Source organism: Odontesthes bonariensis, chromosome 18 (genome assembly GCF_027942865.1).
Source record: "Odontesthes bonariensis isolate fOdoBon6 chromosome 18, fOdoBon6.hap1, whole genome shotgun sequence".
Lineage (NCBI taxonomy): Eukaryota > Metazoa > Chordata > Actinopteri > Atheriniformes > Atherinopsidae > Odontesthes > Odontesthes bonariensis.
This window is the reverse complement of record NC_134523.1, coordinates 3,218,310-3,242,360: the sequence shown is the minus strand read 5'-3', so window position 1 is coordinate 3,242,360 and position 24,051 is coordinate 3,218,310. Positions and strand designations below refer to the sequence as shown.

Genomic DNA, 24,051 nt, shown 5'->3' with positions numbered 1-24,051 from the left:
ACTTTTAAGAGGTTGGTGACTTTAGGTCACTCAGTACCCCATTAACATCCAAATGACTCGAAAATGGTTGGAATCGTTTGTGAATCGTTTGTGCACGTTTGTGGAGGCAAAATTAATGTTTGTGCACAAATAGTTTTTTTTATAATTTAACTTTTAATTTTTTGAAAGTAGGTCACTCAGCACCCCATCAACATCCGAATGACTCGAAAATGTTTGGAATCGTTTGTGCACGTTTGTGGAGGCAAAATTAATGTTTGTGCACAAACGGTTTTCATATTTCATTTTCTTTTTTTATTTTTAAAATTAGGTCACACAGCACCTTGTCAACATCAAGTGACTATTTCATGATGGTTGGAATCTTTTGTGCTTTGTTTGTGCAGGCAAAATTAATGTTTATGCACAAACAGCTATGTCGTTTAACTTTTAAGAGGTTGGTGACCCTAGGTAACCCTAGATCAGTGTTTCCAAACCACCGCCACCATAAACACCGCCTTGTGGTACCTTCAGGGTTGGGACACTAACAAAATGCACATGTGACCAAAAAAAATCAGCCAGAAAGTATGAAAAACAACAAATGGCTTGTCAATGTTTTGGTTATTACCTCTAATTTCTGACCATTGGTTGTTATATTTGCACAACTGTATGCAAAATTCACAATTAGTGTGGTGTCCTGACTGGACAGGCTGATATCACAGAAGTATGATTAATTTGGAGTTGCATTGTGTTGTTCCGGTGTTCCGTTTATTTTCTGGAGCACTGCATGGCACAATGGAAGCACTTTGAAGAAGCTGTTATTTTTTCATTGTTTATGTTTACGCATTTAAATCAGAGTCAAAAATCCCTGTAGAGCTTCTTTATGTGCCTGGTATGTATAGTGTAGAGGTTACAGAAGAACCAATGTTCCTGAGCCAGCTAAACTAGCAGCTGGGCAGCTTGACCTGCAGTTTGGTCTTAGCAGATATAGCAAGTTTTGAATTATGTCCTTGCCAGTTGGAAGTCTGCCTTTTATATGTAGCCCATGTCACCTAGTATCTTTTGGCCTGGGATCTTGTGAAAAATGTCTTGGCAGTCATTATTTACCAGAGGTGTAAAAATGTTGAATATTGTAGCACACTGTTGTGATTATATACCCCTATGTTGCACTATTGTGGCCATCAACATAAGTTAGCATTGGTCAACTGATCAAACATTAGTATTTATACAATCACAAGGGTTGTCTTCATATTTTCAGAGTGGTAAAGCATGATTGAGTGACCTACTTTCAAAAAATTAAAAGTTAAATTATAAAAAACTATTTGTGCACAAACATTAATTTTGCCTGCACAAACGATGCACAAACATTTTCGAGTCATGTGGATGTTGATGGGATGCTGAGTGACCTACTTTCAAAAACTTAAAAGTTACATAACATAAAAATGGTTTGTGCACGAATGTTCATTTTGCCTGCACAAACGTGCACAAACGATGCACAAACGAACCAAAATGCTTTTATTCATATTTTCAACATATGGGGTGCCAACTTCACACAGGTGTCTTATTCTCATGTTATATGACTCCATTAGCGGTTAACATTAGCGTGACACTATTTACTCATCCAAGGGACATCTGCTCCACCGGAGGTGGGGTTTTCAGCAGCTTCAATTTGCAACTAAGCATTAAACAAAAGCGTTTAGCTGGGGATGATAGAGATGTGATCCGATGTTAGGGATCTGATTTCAAACTAAAGCGTTACACTGAAAAATCCCTTAATGGGATGAAAAAACAGGGATCACAGGGAACAATATGTTTGCATCGTTCTCTCTTCACACACGACGTAATGTTTCATGGAAAAAAAAACAAAAAAACATTGTGCAATTGGTGTTAAATGCTGGATCTCAACACCAAACTGTAATACTGAAACCCTGATAAACAAGACCAAATCCTCATATCCCACCATGCACACTATACTAACGCTATTATATGTGATTGCTGCTGCTTGTGCTTTTTTGTTGGCTTGTTTGTGTGTTTGTTCTATGCTTGTCTGCTTACAGGTGCTCCTGGTGCCTCTAAGGCTGGATTCCCCACAAAAGCCGTGGATTGTCTTCAGTTTTGTTTCTACAGGTGTAGCAGCTGGCTGTCTGATTTTTCATTGTTTTCTATGTTTGTCTCTTCATCCACTGTTCCTATTTTTCTCTTCTTCGCTCTCCCTCTCTCTCTGCTCCCCGGTCCGGTTCGGCACTATCACGTTAAGTATTGTAACAAAAATAAATAAATAAATAAGGAGTTGATGGGCATCAAGGGGAGCTTTACATTCATAAAGCTTCCCTTGGCATAGCAAATGTGTTTGGAATAAACGGTATTAAGATTACAATTCTGCTGCCATAATGCTGGACAGGACAAGGGCTAAAAAAAAAAAATATATATATATATATATATATACTAACGCTAGTCTTTCTAACCCGCAAATATTATCTGCAAAAACCATCTTAGGTCGGAAGATCTGCAGGTTGAGGAACCAAAAAAAAGGCCGGTACACATCCTTCCGTCTCTGTGCTCTCGCTTCAAAGCCGTCAACAGAAAGAATATTTTGGCCATCACTGCGGTCGCGTCACAGCTGTTTTTTGGGAGTCTTGTCAGGCTCGTGAACATCAAAGTGACCACTCACACCGCCATTAAAGAACCGTGTGGACAGGATAAAGACCTCGTGAAATATGAGAAGATGAAAGGAGCACTCTGACTGCAGCAAAGAAAAAAACAAACTCCGCAAACCAAACTTGCTGCTAAATGGCCGCCAGCGAATGGAAACAGTCGATAAATGTAAGCCGTAACTAGTCCATTTAAAAACTGTGAATGTGGAAGTAGATGAAAACAGCTTCCCATCTCTAAGAGTCTTGGAACAGGTTTAAAATTCAAATAGAAATCTCCTGCTCAACGCATGGGAGCCTTTCCTAGGTGTTCCGTGTGTGCGGCCATGAACGAGCCCAAAGGACACGTTCAAATAAACATTTGTTGGAGGTGGAAAGTGCGGCTGATGGACTGAAGCCTTGGCTTCACCAGTCCTGGATGAAGACTCCAGAAAACATCTCGTCATTCATCACAGAGCAGGGGATTTCCATTAAATGATGAGGCCACCCGATGTTGGCGAAATACGGTTAAAGAGACGGCGAAGTATGAGTCTGTGGCCCCGTTTCCACGCCAAATCCCACAGTGCTGTGAAAAAAAGGGCTCCTGTGTTGGTGGAAGGAAGTGATCAACATTCGGGTAAAACTGAGCTGAGGAGCAGTGAGGATGCATCAACTATTCCCTGCATCACAGGAATAAGAAAAACAGATGCTGTGAAAAAGAATCTAGATCCAGGATCTGAGTTCCCCTGTCATAATAAAACATCTGTCAGGCATCAGGGGGAAGCATGGCAGGACGGAAATGATGATTAGTGCAGTCAAAGGCACAGGCTGTCTCTATGGGGAACGTCAGTCAAGGAGGGAAAAGACACGTAAATCTATACATGCATCAGCGGTTGTTGCCAGACTTGACATTTTTTGCCTCAGAGGCGCATTGTATCAGATTCTGAAGAGGCAGTGTTTTCCAATCAATTCCAGAGCTGGTCCATTTGGCATTCTGACCCCCCCACTCGATTTCTCATTCGGAATTGGGAAAATACCCTACTTGGCCAAAAGCCGCACTCTCTCACATTTAGTTTGACAACCTTTGGCATTTAGTACGGCACCATTTGCTCAATAAGCTAATGCGATATCGCACAGATTCACGTCCGCCCGGAGCTGCATCAAATTTTATTTAGACGAAAGCTCGTATTGATGCCGGGCGAGTCAGAGTCTTCTCCAGCACATCCAAAAGATTCTCAATAGAGTTAAAAGTCGGAAAATGATGTCCGTGTCCAACGAACCACCCTCCGGTGCTGTCATCTTGGAAGATGCTCGTGCCATCAGAGAAGAGCAAAACTCCCGATGGAAAGAAACGGGTCGTTCTTTCTATTCTTTTGCACACAGCCTTAGATTTTAAAAAGGGATGCGCATTTCAGCTGCAAACAGCGTTCCAAATCACAGTGAATCATTCAAGCGTTTTTCTGCTCCTATCTTTGATACAAGACACCCACAAAATTTTAAAAATTGGTACAACTCATGAATGACACAATATCTTTTGGGCTTATGGGAGGAATCTGAAGGAGCCACTGTGCAAATAAAGAAGGTGCAAAGTGTGAGAAGATCATTTTCCCTGTGTGATAAAAAACAAATCAAAGAGGCATTTCAGCACAAAAACAGTGAGGCAAAACACACCGTGGACAACAAATCTCTCGACCTTCTCTACCCTTCATTGGTTTCCCCATATTCAAATTATCCTGCAGAGATTTTGGAGCAAAAAATAAATTCAGTGATTCTTCGCTGGTTCTTTTGCAAAACAGCAAAAACAATGTGAAAAGCAAGAAAATAACAAAGCTGCCGTCCATTCTAATGTTGATGCGATTTCACCAAAGATCTCTGATCACAATCGTTCCAGATTTTCTTCTGACCGCATTTCTTTCCCCGACATGATGGTTCATCGCTATTCTTTGCTTTGGACACTTTTAACCCAAGTTCAGTTCGTTTGCACGATGCAGACCAATAACTGACTTTTCTAAAAACAGAGCAATATCTCTTTTCGCCACCACGGCATTCGTCTTTCGACATGTTTTCCTTAAAGAAAAAGAAGCCGCTCGCAGCATCAGATTGAGCCAAATAACCGGTTCCAAGCTGAAAGCTATCAATCGCTCCAGCGCTCGATGCTCCAGACTTGGATCTGAGCTGAGACTGTTTTGGGGGCAGCCAATGTACGTTGCCTTAAGGAACTAAAGAAACGCGGATAAAAACGAACTGACAACAGCTCCATTTCTGTTGGAAATTCTCCATAAATTCTTCACCCTCCTTGAACGGTAAAATTTGCATCGCTCCGAAGCAGCGGAAGAAGTACCCACAAGCATGTAAGGGTCATCAATAAAATGCGACTCAAAAACACTCATTACTCAGAAAAATTCCCCCTGGGATTGATGCATTATCGTGGAGTAAATAAACTGCTCTCACAAAGCAATTTTCTTGCCATGCTGATCACTCAAAGCACTTCAGACGATAAACAACACTCGCCCATTTACATTTACATCAGTCCAGTTCCCCTTATTCTTTCCTCCACAACACACAGTCTTACTCAGTATCTTACCCGATGATACAATCAACTGAAAAATATGGCTGAAAGCTTGGACAGTGTGAACCATTTTACAAGAATATCATGTCTTTTTCTGTCAGCCAAAGAATAATTTTCCTCTGAATCATAAAAAGGAACACAAACACGTAAGTAACATAAAATGAAAGTAAGGCAGGGAGAATTCTTGCAAATGCGTTTAGTTCTTTTCCACTATGCTCCCCAAATGAGTTTTTTTTGTTATTGAAGACTGTTAAACAATAACTAGAATATCCAAAATGAGCGGAGTTGAATCCATCTGCATTCAGGCAGTTCAACATGTTTCACAGGCAGATCAGTGGGGGGTAAATGGAAAAGCAGCACGGGACCCAAAGATCAAAATCTCTTCTAAAAGACTCCTGAAAATGGTCAAAATGGCAGCCCAGATGTGGATCTCATAAGAACACATTTATTATTTTGCTGTTGTGATTTGTTTGCTTGTAAAAAAAAAAAAAAAAGAAGAAAACTTTTCTCATATCGAGGAAGGACAGCGGTGGGGCACACTGACCTGCAACCACTGCCGGTGAATCCCACCCTCCCACTAAAGCCTGACGGGATGTCAGGGGTGGAAACAGCATGGTATCATACCTGCACACACCTGTGAATCTGATGCCGTTGTCTTTCATCCCCTCTAGTTTCATTACTTTTGTTTGAACGAAGCGGACATCGTGATGAGGGCCTCAGAGATTATCTTCAGACAAAAACCATCTGCAAATTATTGACAATAATGACAACCTGCCGCCCGATATGTTGAGCCCCACCTCATCGGCTACAGCACTGATATCGTTTTTCATCACCACAGCGTCGCTGCAGGTGTTATATACTGCTATGAATGTAAAAAGCGAAGCGACACGGGACATTGTTTTAATTGCTTAACGTGTGAAGGAGTAGTTGCACAGTTGTCTCAGTACTTTTGCTTCAGTAAAAGCTAAAAATCCTTCGTCACCACAGGCGACTTAAGGTCTAAAATCGTGCCTGATCTGTCTGACTGGTGCTGCGGGGAGCTTTCACAGCCTGCTGACTGATGCTACCTGCAGCTCTCACTGCTGAAAAAGACATATTCCTTCTAGTTCAGAGAACATGACGATGCAGGGATCCATGATGAGATGATCGTTTCAGATCAGTCTCTAAATGCTCTGCTGTTTTTCATCTTTTTGAGTCTTTGCCTTTTTCTGTGTTAACAGAAGTAGCCTATTATCTAAGACCTCCTAAATCCCCACGGGATGCCATCCCCTCTCGTCTTTCTAAGGAAACTCTTCACATCCCTGGGCCCAGTATTCTACTTTTATTGAATGTTTCATTGTCATCAACCGGTTGTGCAGCCTATTATGGAAAAGAAAAACCTTGATCCATATGTCCTTTCTAACTATAGGCCAATATCTAAACTACCTTTTAAGTCCAGAATTGTGGAAAAGGTTGTTTTTTCTAATCAACTTCTGACCTTTTTAGACTCTAATGGTGTTTGTGAAGAGTTCCAGTCTGGTTTTAAAGAGTTTTCAATGATCTTCTTTTTATTGTGGACTGAGGTTGCTCTGCTGTTTTAGTTCTTTTACATTTAACTGCTGCCTTTTTACGCAGCCAATCACAACATCTTTTGTCAAGACTTGAAAACGTTGCTGGTCTTTAAGGCAAAGTTTTGTCGTGGTTTGAATCTCATTTGTCAGAGAGGTCTGTTTTTCATGGGATAACACTCCTTCTCCTCAGCCCCTATTTGTTATGGTGTACCTCAAAGGTCCATTTTGGGCCCGATTCTGTTTTCATTACATATGCTGCCTTTGGGATCAATTTCCAGGAAGGACAATATTTCCTTTCATTGCGATGCTAATGACATCCAAATTGACTTCTCTGTTAAACTTGATGTTCCTATCCCACTGCAGCCTCTGTTTAACCGTCTTCAAGACATCAAAGACTGGTCAGCATAGAATTTTCTTGCTCTTCATGAAAACAAGACTGAAATGATTGTATTTGGAAATGGTTCCTTTCTGGATGAGCTAGCTCTTCCTTCTCGTTGTTTTCCCACCGTTAGAGATGGAATTCTTTTAGATATTTTCAGTTCTTTTAAATCAGAAAAGCGAGTCACCACGATTGTAAATACCAGTTTTCATCAATTGCGTTAAATTGCCTCGACAAGATTTTACCTTCCCCCAAAAGACTTCGAAAAACGTATTCATGCCCTCATCATCTCCAGATTGGACTACTGAAATTCTTCATATATTTTGGTCTTGAACACTCACCTCTCCATCCCTTGCAGTTAGCCCGGCGTGCTTTTAACAGGCAATAATGTAAACCTTTACATTTTTTTTTATTGAGTTTAAGATTCTTTTTCTTACTTTAAAATTTCAAATGTTCTGGCACTCATCTATTCAACCACACTGCTGGACTTATATAACCCAAAAAGAGCATTTAGATCATCGAGCGAGATGCTCTCAGTTCAGCCGAGGTCTCGGTTAAAGCATAGAGGGGATCAGGCTTTCGCAGTGGCAGCCAGACACTGGAATAACTACCAAAAAGCAACTGCAGAGTCTACAGGAGTCTTTTGTGTCTCGTCTGAAAACTCCCTTTTTAAGCTCGGCCTCTAATTCAAGTTCAGATCGCGTCCCTACCAGATTTTTTAAGTTGGGATGTCTCTTTGTTCCAGCTTGTCTATTTTACAGTTTTTTCTTTGTTTTGTTATATTGTATTTTATCTTATTGACCGCTGTTTTTTTTCTTCTTCTTTGTTTTTAAGCTAGCTTGTAAAGCACTTTGGTTGCTTACGAATGTTCTATAGAAATAAAACGGACATTGACGTGACGATCACGATGAGTCGCAGCGCGGACATCGCTGACACCTGCAGTTTATCGCTGACATCTCTCCTGCTGAAACATGAGGTATAATAGTATAACGCTAATAAGCTAACGAAGCTGGACAAAGTTTTGAGCTGCACGACTGGTCCAAAAAACCTGTCAGACCACACTGACAGACATGAACGCTCAGGTGTGCGTATGACTGGACTGAGAGGTTCAGGAGGTCCTTTGTCCCCACAGCCATAAGGCTTTTTAACAGTGACTGCTGACATTTTCTTCTCAAACTTATTTATTTAGTCATTTATTATTAATAGTAGTAGTAGTATTTTATTAGTATTATTATTATTATCATTGTCGTTGTTAATATACAATCATTATAAATATTTATAATTTTTTTGAGCTACTTGACCAATTTGAATTTCCCCCATTGGGGGATGAATAAAGTATTTTTCTATTATATTCTATTCTTCTATGACTGACTCCCAAAGGGGAAGAACTGGGGCCAAACTTCAGCTGACCAATCCAAAAAATAAAAGAGATCACTGCAATCGATATCTTCTTAACCACAACTTCGGCCGCTGGACGCTGCTGTCAGTTTATCTGAGCAGCAAGAATAAAATGCAACAGACACAAGTAGTCTGAATCCCTGCGTGTGGTATACAACTGCTTCATATGCTTAACAGAGCGAGGTGCCCCGCTAATCACTTATATTAGCTATAGTTTCACAGTAAGCACTAATCACTTTTTGGCTTCGACTTCAGTTTAATATTAGTGACATAACTGCTCTGCAAAGTTAAACAAAGCAAAACCTGGGCATGAATCTCGCTTCAAACTTCCCCAGTTCTCCTCTTTTAGACAATAACAGTAAAGTATAGCTGGGAAGCTTGATCATTTCAACTCATTTCTGCACAGGAAGGACCATTTTAAAAAAAGAGCTCAGCGATGAGCCGTTTGGCTCCGTCTGAAAACATCTCTTTCCACCCCCTAATTCCCCTCAAATAATAACATCCCACCCCTGTGGAGAGAGGCCTATGAGTCACCAGCAGTGTACCTCCGCTCAGGCTCAAGGATGCACTGGAGAGAAAGTGCTGACAGGAATCATAATTTGCCACTTTCCAGTGAAATGATAAGCTGATCAGGAGGGAGAGGCTGAGGAAATCTAGGGAAACAATGAGAGATCGAGGTGATGTGTGAGCACGTGTGCCGGCACGTCTCCTCTATATGAGAGAGCATCAGTTTTGGGTGCGACTAATTTAGCACTAGAAAATAATCAGAGCTTGCATTGTCTGAAAAAAAATAAATAAATAAATATCCACGAGTTTGTGCTCCTGGCAGGAAGGAGGAGCGTAAAAACTCAGAGGACACTAAAAGTCAAACCTCGACTAATGGCATTCTTTTAGGGGGGACCAGCAGCTCTTTAAGGAGGAGTAACAGTGGTTACTGCAGCTTTTACAGGCTGTCATCCTCAAAATGTGAGGAGGAGAAAAATGCAACATGACATATGTTTGGGGTAATAACTGTCCAATGTGAAAGTAGCCTCCAACAGCAGAGCTACACACAGCGTTCTCTTCAGAAGAGCCGATAAAATGCTCACTTACAGGTTCGGGATCATATTTTGGGGCTCTACTACAATAGGGTTGACATGGTTAAACAACTCTTGTCACCTTTGGTCTGAAACACTTTGTTTTTAGCTTCTGTCTCTTAAAAAGGAACCCAGACTAATAAGACTTATAGACCTTGAATTATATATGTTAAAGCTTTAAAATGTTACAGCTTTTACAAGCCAGCAATAAATATATTGATTCATATATTTGATTTATATTGTGTCTCACGGTGCCGCCTTTGGTTGTAGATTGCAGTCGACAGAAGGAGCAAACGGCTTCCTAAAGACCTGCACCTGTGGTCTCACCACCCCTTCCCTGGTTCAGTTGATATCTCTGTCAGCTCGAGCTGACGGGAAAGAACTCACAGGTGTTGCTTGCTGTAATCAGGTCTATAACTAAATACTGTGACATAATGTTCCACTTTGTTTCTAAACACCAAGATAAGAGAGCTGAGCTCCGGCTTCACAGAAGTTTAATGTAAACAGCGGCCCTCAGACATGTGCTGCAGCAACGTTGCCGTCTCTATGATTTCACTGACTGTGGCATCTAGTAAACCTGAAAGCTCGCAGCGGGTTCCAGACATTTTCATGTCACTGCTACCCGTTATGCATAATGGCGTAAACAGTGGCAAACTGCGAGTGAAAGGATTTTCTCTGTCACGATAGAAACAAAGACATCTTGAGTCTTTCATTAGCCAAAAATCTAATGTAAATCTGATAAGCCATACAGGTGTCGGTGTTTGGTCAGAAATGTTTGAGGTGAGCCCGACAAGACAAACTCTATGCGAATGTCTAAAGGCGGATTTACAGTTGACGCGTCGCTCACGGCGGTGGCGGCCCGTGACGTCAAAATGACGTTTCAGGCATGGCGTTTGCCTTGAAAAGACGGCGCAGCGCGGTGTCGTGCACCCGTCGATTATTGTAACTTGGCTGCGCTGAGAATGACAAACCGGATAGACAACCAATGTGAGACCAGGCTCAGTCAGGAGGTGCGTTTGTACAGCAGCTGTACGAAACTGCAGTGAAACAGCACAGGGAGCACGTAAACTCCCAAAACTGGTGGACAGAGATGGGCAGAACTTTGGGGAAAGAGGGAGAGTTCTGTAAGAATGTGTGGAAGAAGCTACGGGTGTCACGCCCACGGGACTCTGCCATGTTTTTTATGTTTCATCATGTTTCAGATTTCAGGTCTTGGTTTTGGAGTTCTTGTTTTTAGTTTTGCCATTGTTTTCCCCTCACTTCCATGTTCAGTTCATTAGCTTCACTCATGTCACCTGTTCATTCCCCACCAGCTGCACCCAGTCACTAATCACTCCCAGGTCCCTATTCAGTTTCCAGTCTCCCCTGTCTTTTTGTCAGATCCTTACTCATGTTACCTTCGTTCCTACCCACGTACCTACTCACCTGTGATATCCCTCATGCCATGCCACGTTGTCTCTTTTGTCTCTCAGATACGTGAAGGCAAAGAAGAGGGCAGAGACTCTGTTGATGCCGGGGGCTTCAGACCTTCACCTCTTTTAACTGAATTAAAAAATTTAAATTATCCAGATACTGCAGCAGTATCAGTAATGACAGTATTCCTGCTCTTCATTGTTTTCTTCTCGACTTTCGTGGTTGTAGAGTAGCGGTAACCTTCATGTAGCAGCGCCACCTCTGTGACGGAGAAAATTGCAACTACTGGCGCATCGACTTGCGCCACTATATATAGCCGGCACGAAATCGTGACGTCATCAACACCGCTCGCGCTAGCAGACGCGGCAACCATGCTAGCGGCAACCAAGCTAGAGCCTTTACACGGGGATGTGGGCAGGTAACGGAAGAAAAACCTGGACGACAGACATGATGTTAGACATGATGTTAGACAGTTCAGGAGCAGAGTTTCCCATTAGGGAGACAACAACTCCCTTTGGTCTGTTAGTCAGGATGTTTCACTTTGAATACCTTTTATATGTGCAAAAAATATACATCCATATGCACTTCAACAGGAAATAAAAAAGATAACACGATGCTTCCAAACAAATAAATTTCACAATCATGACCATGTTACCCATGAATCAGTATTTCAATGCAGGAATGTGTCAGGTGTTCGGAGAAAGTGTCACCAGAGGAACTTTAAACCCTTGAAATGTCATCATGTTTTCTTAGCTAAATATATTTGATCGAAGTTATTTAACATTTAATATTTGACAATATGCAGTCCAATGTGATATTTAGAAAGTGTCACGGAAACAGACTCAAAGTGACACGCACGTGCTGGTGGTCACGACCCGTGTTTAAATCAATGGAAAGAGCTGACTTTTAATTAAATGTCTGGTTCCTCCATGACTTCATTGACTTCTGTTGGCTTCTGTTTACACCCCCAGTGTGAATGCAATGGGAATTTTCACTTTCAGGTTAAATAAACAACAAATCAAAAATGGACCAACGCAGATAGTCCGTGATGAGTCAAACAAAATGTGCTACGACTCTTCATGTTCCAAGGCCACAGATTCAAGGATACGCTGAGAGGTTTTTTTGTCCACACCATGACAGAGAGTAGCTCTTTATACAGCACGAGGAAGCCCAACTCGAAATGAGGCAGGTTCCACATCATGTTCCACATCGCTCTTTGTAGAGAGGTCAACTTTCCACTCACCTCTGGCACTCGCTGGCATGGAGAACCAGGTCCTGGTTGTTCTTTGCGCTGACGGTGAGCTCATGTTCTGTCGGGTTGAAGATGTCAAGCAGGAGATGACACTGACGGGTGCTGTGGACACACACAGAAGAGCAAATGTATAGATTATATATGACTTAATGCAATGATATGCTCATGCACAGATCCTAGGTTGCACCGTGCCTAACTCGTAAATCTTTACGCACAACAACAAAATCCTTATCATCAGTTACCCCACAGGGTTGCTGCCCACATAAACTCTGGACAATGTTTATGCATTAGGCTACAATTACTTTCTAAAAATACACAGCAGCATGGACAAGCTGAATCCATGAGATCAAGAGAGAGCACAGCGCAGAGTACTCATCAGTCCTTGTCATAACATCAAAGGTGGCCGTGCTTTCATCAGGCCCGCAGGCCTCGCTGCAGCAGGTCACCTCCACATCATCCCTGGCCTGCTTTTCTCATGCAGATCATAAGAGGACCAATTTGTGATTCAGATAAAGATGCTGGATTTTCAAAGAGTTAATTTTAACCCCCCCCCCAAGTAGGTGTTCTTTTTTTTTCTCTCTGCAGTAATGACAGATGAAAGGAGGAGATGTCTGTGAACAGAATCCTGGAACAGACTATCCAGAACAGCCAGAGCACCATGAGCTTAATCAGGTGTACAGTACAGAATGTGACACAACTTTAGGTTAATTTAGTATCAGATTGATGTTAGTTTCATTTTACATGCACACACAAAAAAATCTAAAGTCGCATATAGCATTATAGTCATAATGTAGTAATAATACAACAACATTTATTATCAACTACTAAAAGAACCGAGACTGTGTTGCTGCTGAATTGGGCTGCATTACACTGATGTTATGTGAAAAAAAGTAAAAACCTGCTGAAAAGATTATTTAAAGCTGTCAAAACAATCAGTCACAACTATTCACACTTAACAGGTGTGATGGAACCCACGTATGACCCTCTTAAGGAATGAAGGCTTGGACATTTGCAGTACTTTTGTATTCAGCATACTTCCATTATGAAAAGAAATCTGAATTAATGGGGTGAAATTTAAACAGAATTTTGAATAAATTACATTTGGGATAAATTACAATTAACCCCAAAAAATGTGCAGTATATCTGCAGTCGTGTGAAAAAAATAAAAAACAAGTACATCCTATTTGAATTGGAATGTTTTACATTTGAGATACAATATAAAATTTATGGCATCCATATTGTGCTTAAAGCGGCAGTAGGCAACTTTTTTTTTGTCATATTAGCTTGAACTGTCATGGGATTCTGGAAGTAGAATATTAAATAGGCTGTTTAGGAAAAATAACGAAATCTGTAGCTCCCTCTGAAGCCTGTAATCATGCTTACAAAAACCGAGCGCTCCCGGCTGTTTTTAACCAATCAAGTTACGGTGGAGGAATCCTACCTGTCAATCACAGCTTGTGCACACGCTGCTGAGCGTGAGTCTTCTCCAGCTTGTGTGCGCTCACACTGGTGTGAACTCACGTGCACAACCTCGTCCACAGAGGGGGAGGGGTTTGGGGGGCGATTCGGAGCTTGTTAGAGGTTGGGGGAGGGACCTGAAAGTTGTGTCAGTTCGAATTTTCCGACTTTAGACTCGCAATTTTGAAAACTTGCCTACTGCAGCTTTAACGTCATGCGAGCGCCTTATGTTTACAGTTTGTTTGGCTACTGATCAGGATTATCATGGATGATGTTAAAGTTCTACTAATTTTTATGTTTGTGCAAACGATTCTGGCCTTATTGCATTTGCCACCCCACACCTGCTCGCACAGTTCAAAATAGAGGAGCACCACTCTTCCGCTCCTGCGTCCAGTATCCACTGACTGTCTATATTTCCCTCTTATTGCCTTCAGTTTTGTTGTGATATGCTTGCGTTATCTCCTTCTTCACATGAGGAAAGCCCTCGATTCTGAGGATTTTGATTGGCTTGCATGGCTTTATTCCTTTCCCTACACTGCCGCCAATAGGTTTGGCACAGTTATTATGGCGCTTGACGGCGTTTTTATGCGGGTTGATGTAAATGACAAGTTTTTTGAAAACGATGTTGTGTGCACAATGTTATTATTGAAAACGGAGGGGGGGGAAATATTCTGGGTAAGCCTGGAGTGGAGTCACTGACCTTCTGACTGGCAAATGACCAACAATCAAAACAAAAGAAAAAAATAGTCTGGTGCTTAAAAGATCATAAAACGAGGTAAATGCAACACAACAACACATGACATATTACACTTTACCATTATTTATCTAACAAAAACTAGTTATAATGCAGATGCAGTGTGTGAAAAAATGCAACACTCTAATTGCTTCCTTAGAAACTAAAAGAAGCAGCCAGGTGCTGCTAATCAAATGCATTTAATTAGCTTATCATCAGCAGGTGTGAGCTCCTCTGTAAAAGCAAATCAGTTGTCAGTTTGCTGCTCTGGAGCATTCAGGTGTGTGTTAACACGATGCCAAGGAGGAAAGACATCAGCAATGATCTTAGAGAAGTCATTGTCGCTGCCCACCATTCTGGGAAGGGTTATAAGGCCATTTACATCGTAAGAGTCCATCATTATACGGCGAGAAAGATTATTCACAAGTGGAAAACATTCAAGACAGTTGTCAGTCTTCCCAGCAAGTTCACCCCAAGGTCAGACAATGATCAGAGAAACTGCCAAAAAACCAAAGAGCTACATCTCAGACTCTACGGGCCTCAGTTAGCATGTTCAATGTTAAAGTTAATGACAGTACAGTTAGAAAAAGACTGAATGAGTATGGCTTGTTCGGAAGGGTTGCAGGAGAAAGCCTCTTCTCTCTAAAATTACAAAATTGCATCTGAACAAAACCACAAGACGCCTGGAACAATGTCCTTTGGACAGATGTACGTACGTCTGTGTGCTGTATATTCATATCTACACACATTAAATGCTATACTTACAGTCCAGAGGTGTCAAAAATTCCCGCACTTCAGTTCATGAACAAAGCAATACTGAATTAAAATGTAACTATAGAATCAGATTTTGTGTATTTTCTTGCTGTGCTTTTTTTATTTCGTTTGAAAATGAATAAAATACAAACTTTTCTATTTCAAAGCTCTGAAAATAGGGGGATGCAGTCCACTCCATCGTAATTACATTATATGGAGTCAATCAGGAAATCTGATGAGCGCAGGCAGGGGGGAAAAAAGTATGCATGATGTCAAATCCAATCTTCCCTCCAGGTCACACTAACCTCCTTCCTAACAGCTGCCTCTTAAACCTCAGGCTGAATGGAGGCTCGAAGTTAAATTTGAAAGTGTCCAATAAACTCCTGCAGCATTTAAAAGAGCATATCTTTTAAGGCCTGCCCATGTTTATTTAATTGTATTGTTGTCTTTGTTGGCAGGCGTGATTAACAACCTGATCCGAGCGAGGGGGCTGATTTATAGCCGAGATGATCAACCCTCTGACTTCTGAAAGAGCCTCGTTGCTCATGCACTAAGTACCCAAGATAACCAAAAGGTGCAGGCAGAAATGCAGGCACGAACGATGGAGATTTGAGTCTTTGAGTTTCAGTTTGCAGTGAAAAGGCCTCGGTCGGCCGAAATGATGCTGAATAGCTGTAAACAACTTTGTTTTAGAACTCTTGCAGCAGAATGGCCGTAGATGAAAGCTGAAGATTATGCTTTTGAACCGGCAGGGACTGAATCATCGCACTGAATCATTGTGATAAGTATTCTGCCCAGCTACAAGGCAGGGCAAAGAGATCTAAGCTAACTAAATAATTCAGAACCGCCGATAGCGTTTCAAACTATTTGTCTCCATTTCAGTCTGTGAGTTTTTACTCTGCGTTCCGAGAGCAGAGCGAGGCGGAGAAGGAAGCAAATTATCCCCAATCTCTGAGACGGTACGCGTATTGAACCTGCTACTTTGTTCACTGCGCACAGAGGAAATCATCAATCAAAGAAATATCAATACCTTATTTACCTTTAATGGAGCTCTGAATAACTTGGCTGCGTGTGCTGTGCTGGTGTCTGAACATCTGTATTCCTGGAGGTTGCTTAATTGGCAGAGATTCATTTCATAGTACTGCCACCACTTGTACAATACATGTGGCAAAAAAAAAAATCATTTGAAGGCCACTATTGCTGATCATTAAGGTACGCCGGAAGACAAAGACCTAACAAATGAACCACAAGGTCAGCCTTTTGCGCTCGATAGTTCAAGAAGGGCCCTGTTACAGTGATGCAACTGCAACTACACACTGGAAAAAAATGCCCCTCCAAAAATAAGTAAGAAAAACAGCAAATACAAGACGTTTTTGCTTGAAATAAGCAAAAAAAAAATCTGCCAATGGAACTAGTGAAAATCGGCTTGTCAAGATTTCTTGAAATAAAATGTGATATTTGGGACTTTTGAGATAAAAGTGATCTTGAAATTAGCATAAAAACCTCTTCAAATGTAAAAAAAAAAGCTTGTTTCATATGATATATGACTCAAAACAATTTGTTTTCAAGACTTTTTCATTTAACAAGATATTCCAGATGTATTGTCTTCAAACAAGTCCCTATATCTGGCTGAAATGGTGCTTGTTAGGCAGTTGTGTCTTATATTAAGTGTAATAAGATATTTTGACTAGAAATGAGACAAATATACTTGGTAAGACTTTGATTTTTTCCAGTGCAGTGATGATATTTCATGCCATCGTGACCGCAAAAATACATCGATACAAAACCCAGCTTCAGCTCTGCGAGGCCACATTCTGATCTTTCTTACCCAAAACAATAAAAGCCAAAACTCCATCCCTGTCTGGGTTCAACGCGTATGATCGTGAACTGAAACTGGGGACACTGTTGCGTTGAGGAGGTAAAAATGGGACACATCGTGTGGGGAGCTAAAAATAAAAAAAGGTCAATAGAACTGCACCCACACTTTTCTCAAGACTGCAAACCCTGATCGATAAGTGCTGATTCTGCAGCCCTCCTCTAGCACAAAAACATATTGACATACACGCTGCACACAAAATGTAATGGACTTCATCAGCATGGTTGGATTTAGGGAAATGCCAATGAGGGGATATTTTTAGCCTCCGAAGCAAACACTGGACAGCTGACTCTACTTTTATGCCCAAGTTTAAAGATGGAGCGAGTGAGGTTGTTTAAGCAGCACGTCAGAGTTCACTGAAGACTCGCCGGTCGTCACACTACAACTACGATTCACCATCTCCAAATTCTGACTTAGTATATCAGAATATATTAAACTGAAAATGCTGAGATACTGAGTAAGAATTTTAAGATAGTTACTTTCAACTGTCATTGAATCTTTTAGTTTGTCAATGTTCTATGTGACTCATTTTTATTGTTGTATGACACAGGTTAAGAAATCAATGGAAGATGGCACTTTTCGTGGCATTTTGCCATTTTATTGCAGGTGTGTTCAGTGGCATTAGTACGTTCAGCCTCCTGCTTCAGAGGAATGAGATCATCCTGCCACAGGTAAGAGAGATGAAGTGGGAGGTGTAAATTTGAATCGTGTTCGTGGTCATCTTCAGCTGTGTTAATAATACTACACTGTTATATCTAAACAGGCAGTTTGTGGCCTTGAAAAACCGCTGGTGACCACAGAGGCAATGGCTGAGAGACCCAAGCCTGGTGGAAGACTGTCAGAGATCCTGGCTGAGATGAGGCTGCAGAGCAGGCAGCAGCAGGAAGAGGGTGAAATGGCACTCTACAAATTCCAGGTATGTTTGGTTCCGTCTCCCATTTAAACAGAGAACAGTCTATTTGTACAAATATCCCTAAGCTATAACTCCCAATCTCTTTTTATGGTTTATGCAACACACAGACAATTACACTCATCTCAGGCATCAAAGCTGGCAGGAGATGGTGTTGCTGGCACTAAACTTGAAAAAGTATTGGATGCAACAATCAAATCCACTTCAAAACATCTGAACGCAAGATTCAGTCGCCTCCAAGGCAAGTGTAGTTACCCGTCTTGTTGATTTTTTTATTTTATTTATTTAGTCATTTATTATTATTATTAGTTAGTAGTAGTATTTTTTATTAGAATTGATATTATTGTTTTTGTTGTTAATATACAATCATTGTAAATATTAATTATTTTTTGAGCTACTTGACTAATTTGAATTTCCCCCATTGGGGGATGAATAAAGTATTTTTCTATTCTATTCTATTATAAACACATGTAGATGAGAAATATTGTTACTCACTAACTAAAATGTATTTGTTTTTACAATAGGAGAAAGAGCTTCTGAGTCTGACACAACCAAGGCTGTCAAATGCTTCAACATTTTCAATCATGACAGCTGGCCAGAGAACCAAGAGGACTCCCTGGACCACGGTGCTGATGACCTTGCATTTCTCTCGGACCACTTCTCCACAGTCCTGAGAGGGCAGCTGGTGGATTACTACTTTATTATGTGTGCTGGTGGCAGATATTTTGTTCATGTGAACACTGATTCGCTGTGTAATCCACGTCCATTTGGGAGCTCATGTTGACCAGAGAGCCCTACTGCTCAGAGTACAAGGTCACATTTTGTTAATGTTTTTTCTTAAGATTGTGTCTGTTTTGCTATCTAACACACGGTGCTTAAATAAATCTCTTGAATATCTTTTTTTTTTATCCCAGAACATCCTTCACCTTGTACACATTATGCTGGTCCTCCCTGCCTCAGCTGCAGTTTGTGAAAGAGGGTTCTTTCATTCAGACACAGTGGAAGATCTGATAAGAGTCAGGGTAGAAGGGCCAAGTCTGGAAGATATTGATGCTAGAGAGAGTGTGGCAAGCTGGCTTACCCAAGGCCAAAGATCAAGAAGGCCACACTACAGGAGTTGGCCATCAGAGGGGCATGTGACTGCAATGGAGGATAGTCCATAAGACATTGAGCCATGAGATTTTCAGTTTGAAGTCCTTAAAACACTTGCACTTTTAGTTTGGATTGTTTTATTTCATTTATCTTGAGATGTTTTAAGTTTAAGTTTCAGCTCGGTGAAGCACTTTAAGCACCAACACTTTTCAGTTAGTTACCCGTCTTGTGGAATTTTGCTTCAATTAAAGAACGTTATGTTGACCAGATTGTTAGTTCATCATTTACCAGTCAATATTGCCTAAAAAGACAGGCAGCTTTTTTTTAAAAAAAAAAGAGTGAACCCGTAAAACCCGGTGTTGAACGCGATGCGGTCAAAAGTTTGGGTGCACTTAACTTTTGTACTGGTTGCACCCAAAAAAAAGTTGGGCGCACCAGTGCATAGTCAGTCTAGAACCCTTTAGTATCTCAGAATTTCGAGACTTTTTACTCATTTTCCTGCCATCCATCTGTTTGGTTTTTGCTGGTTTGTTTTCCCAATGCTGGCCCAGTTCCATTTTTTCTCCTGCAACAGCATCTGCAAAATGAGATCGTTTAATGTGCCCAAGGAAGTAGTTTTGAAAAATGTTGTAGTTTCTTTGAAACTACAAAAGTGATTGCAATAAAAGCTGCAACATCTAAAGCAGGGGTGGCCAACCCGCGGCTCTTTGTCTGGTTTCATGCGGCTCTTACGTTCATATCAAATTTTTTATTTTTTTTTCCGCTTCGTTTGAGTTCAATACGGCAGCGGTCTCCAACACACAGACCGGCCTTTCAGGTGTGGTTGATAAATACTAAAAAATAAAATAATACAACTAACACAGACTCTGTGGTATTTAGTAAATATAATAATAAACTTGAATCCACTGTGTACTTGTATGTAACTTTATTAGCAGCGTCCTCCTGACGTAACATCCTCTCTGCCTCCTAACGCTCTCTGGTCGCTATGGTAACGGTTAAACATGCCTTCAAAATTCAGCTTTCTTTTTCTTAGCCTCTTCTTCTGTCTCCTCACTGGGAAGAAGCTTTCCAAACACGCCTGTTTTAGACTCATTTTGCTCGGTTCGTGGGTTTAATATCAGCGTTGATGCGTCACATGACCGATACAAGAGTTAAGAGTCAAGAACAGACGGATGTAACGGAGAGAATTCGGTCATTTTTCAAAAATAATGTGGCTCTTTGTGGTAACACAGTAAAAAATGCGGCTCTTAGTCTCTGACCGGTTGGCCACCCCTGATCTAAAGCGTCAAAAATTAAAGATTAAAGATCAAAATCAAAAGGCCCGTTTCTTTGATAGTGGTAGGGTTATGCATCCACAGCATACACAGGATGCAGCTCATAAAACACACGAGAGGATCCGTTTATTTCCTGCTGAGAAGCACGGGCACACAACACAACGCCGAACGCATGAGATTTTAACGGATCAAGCACGGATGACTGACTATTTCACACATTGTGGCTCTTTGTCACTTTCTTTAAAAGATCTGTCACCTTACATGTGGCCTCACCCCTGAGAGGATTCTCTACATGCCAAAAGGAGACGGCTGGCTGACTGTGGCATAAACATCATAAAGAAGATGCACCCGGTGGAATGGAAGCATACAGATGCTACTTGAAAACTGAATTTAGCCCGTGTTTTTCTTACGCTTCAGAAAATATTATTTACAAGAAACATTTCAAGTGTGAATGAAGTCGTGGGAGAGACGGGAGAACAGATGCTAACAAGAAGAAAAAATGGCATGAAACGCTGAACAAAGTGGACAATGTTAATGAGATCTTATTTCTCTCACCATCAAAATAGTTACTGGATTATTTGGCGTGTTTCAAGGTAACTCGACTTGATTCGTCTTGGATTTTTTATTTTTTTTTGTCAGTTTTGTGCTGTTTCTTCACTCCAGTTGCCAGGAAAACACACTGCCAATTCCATTTTCCAGAAACCAGACATGCACAGACAGTGTATATCCTGTGCATAGATCTTTTACACTTTTTCAGTGTGTGCACTGGCTACATGCCCCATGTGTTTGTTTGCTATTTCTTTTTTAACTTTAGCAACAAAGGAATGAACAATTTTGGGGTCAAGTGCAAACTTGAATGTCAAAAAACAACAAAAATAGCTTTCGTTTGAGGGAAGGCGGACGGATCGAACGCGTCCTCTTTGAGCTGACAGACCTCTGTTTGACTCCAGCTGGGAACATTCACCTCTTTTTGCCTTATACTGTACATCAATCTGTGTTAACACCAATCCTGCTTTTTTCTTTTCCTCTAAATACCTCGTTTCAGAACGTTCACATTGCACATATTTCTGTTTTTCAGAAACCTAAAATGAAAAAGTATTTTTTTATGGATGCTGCATTTTCTTACAGAGCAAAACTTAAGACTGCTTTTGGGGTAGAAAGCAAGTCTATCTTGTCAGTCAACAAGCAAAATAAAGAAAGAGTAGAGATGTAGATGAGCCAAAAAGGTTACAACACGATGCAATCCATTAGGGCAAACCTGTATGGAAACCCTATCTGAGCCGGTTTTTATGGTAAGGATTAAAACTCTGGAGATTAAGGTCTTCATTCCTGGTTGGTTGTTGTAGCATTTGATAATTAGAAGACAGGAAATAAACTGAAGACAGATACGATTGTTCCCTGGCTGGATTCAAACTGGGGCCGCTGCAATTCATATTCAGCATTTAAAGCCGACACACCTGTGTTCTGTGCTAAAAACGGCCCTTAAATTGGTTTAGACTCGGACACATAAACCAAACCGGGATCACATGTGTTTCACCTGTGGAGACGTTTAACAGCACAGAGAGAAAAATATTGCCCTGATCAGAGTTTATAAGTGATGCCAGGAAGGCAGAGAAAATGATAAGACTGGATCCTGTGCAGCATGTGCCACAGCTGGCATGTGTGAAGGCGTCCTCCTCAGCCCTCTGAAGGTGGCACGTACATGTTACATCAAAGTCTACTAATTGAACACAGTGGATATCTGATTATACAAAAATGAAAAATAAAAAAAACAACTGCTTGACTTGATAAAAATCCAGCATAACCAGCTGTAAGCTGCTAAATGACTACACAAACCATCGTGCTGTTTGTGAGCTTTTTGAACATCATACTTTTGTATTTGGTGCCAACACAATTCCGGCGAAATGTACGTTTACGTCAGCTGTTTTCCTCAGAAGCGCCCGTTTCTATTTCATCAACACTTGTTTTTGAATGCTAGTTAGATGAGTCCAACTTTCAAACAGCTGTAATGTAATTAACCAAATGATCCCTCACACAAGAATTAATTATTTCTGTTTGAACGTCTCGATTACATTTCATAGTGATGAATCCATTATATAAAGCAGTTTGTTAAGTATTAACATGACGGTGGCAGGAGTGATGAGTTTATGCTAACAGCTAAAAAAAAAAAAAAAATTAGGAACTAAAATAGAACCATCTGCGGTGTGTATTTGCACTTGTGGCTTTGCACATCCGCTTGAGAATGGAAGCTTTTTCTTGGGAGAAGCTCCTCGTTTCGTCTCCAGTCCATTACCAAACTGGCAGTGTGTCACAGCTGAGGGAGCAATGCTTTTAAAAGGAATTGAGAGGCGGCAGTGTGATGAGCCATGACTATTACAGTAACCTGCACCCAACTATGATTCTAAAGGAAAGGCATCAAAAAAAGGGGCCTCTCAATATTTTTCTCACTGGTTTCAGGCTTTATTAAGGATTCTAACTGACATTCTTAAGTCATTGGTGAAAGACAGGAAGAAATTGTGGCCAAGTGAACTGCTTAATCTAAATTAAATTGGAGAGCACTTCAGAGCTGAAATGCTAATATGTCAGTTTCCTTTGTACACCATGTTGATGTGATGCTCCAAACTTATTGAATTAGTTTCCTTTTTTTGTTTGATTCCCACTCACCCTTATAGCTTTTAAATCACACAGCACTGGTGAGTAATCATTTAGCTGATGAAATGTCAGAAAACCTATAACTAGAACCTAGAAGTGGTGTCATTTAACAGAAAATCTTCAGACCAAATGGTTGGAATTAATGTTTAAAAATCCGCTACAGAAAATTCTGAGTTCTATTTTCATTTCAATCGACAAATCAGTCAAGTGCTTTAGTCCAACTTGAGTTAAGAAACTTATCAGTTTCCTCCAAGTTCAAAACTCGGGTACTAAAGCAGTTATACAGTTCGCTAAACGTAGAGAAATGAGATAATAATCCAGTACTTTGTTTAATGCTTTATATCATCACTATGAAATCTGATTTCTTGGTGGCATTTTATTTAGCCACTTTCACATCCCAGCTGGAGTCCTGAACCCTTCTAGAGATGTCGTGGAGCGGAGGCATGCGAGACCGCAAATGTCCACAACATTGGCCAAGCGATTTACCAACCCGGCCCCTTAAAAAACCTGCGAAGCATCAGCGGGTGGGAAACTTATGAACCTGTCAGTAAACATTCCTGAGATTCTTATGTGCGTGTAGGTGTGAGTTTCTCTTTTCTGCTGATCTGTAAACTGCTTTCTGCCAACTCTCCCATATTGTGAAACGTCCAGATACATGCAGAACTCAATCAGCACAACACAGAGGAACATCGGATTTTCTTGATGTGTTGTGATGAAAACAGAGCTTTCCACAGGACAATTTCTTCTGTGCACTTTAGAAAACCCGGCGAGCTCCAGAGACAATGAGGCAATGAGAGCTTGCTCCAAGCGTAAGAAGAAATTAAATAAAATAAATAAAATAAAATATTAGCCTCTGATAGTTTCACAGCAATTATGCTCTAAGACCCTTTAAAATGAAATAAAAAAGTTCCACATAACCTTGGAAAAGTGAGTGCTACTGGTCAGAATGCAGCTTTTGTCAGAATTGCAGATCAGGGAATGTTCATTTTTGAAAACAGGATTGCACATGTTGTCAGTTTGGTGTGTGCTAGTGTGAGCTCTCAGGGTTGTTGCTGTATAATCT

At 40.8% G+C, this 24,051-nt stretch overlaps 1 protein-coding gene across 2 annotated transcripts in view; it reads right to left on the bottom strand.

Annotated features, from left to right (window-relative positions):
• The window catches only part of trappc9 (trafficking protein particle complex subunit 9), a 242,679-nt gene that overhangs the window by 91,726 nt on the left and 126,902 nt on the right, over nucleotides 1-24,051 (bottom strand). For both annotated transcript variants that reach the window (XM_075449744.1, XM_075449745.1), the window contains one exon: nucleotides 12,232-12,342. In XM_075449744.1, coding sequence (XP_075305859.1) covers nucleotides 12,232-12,342 — 111 coding nt within the window. The remainder of the gene's footprint in view (nucleotides 1-12,231; nucleotides 12,343-24,051) is intronic.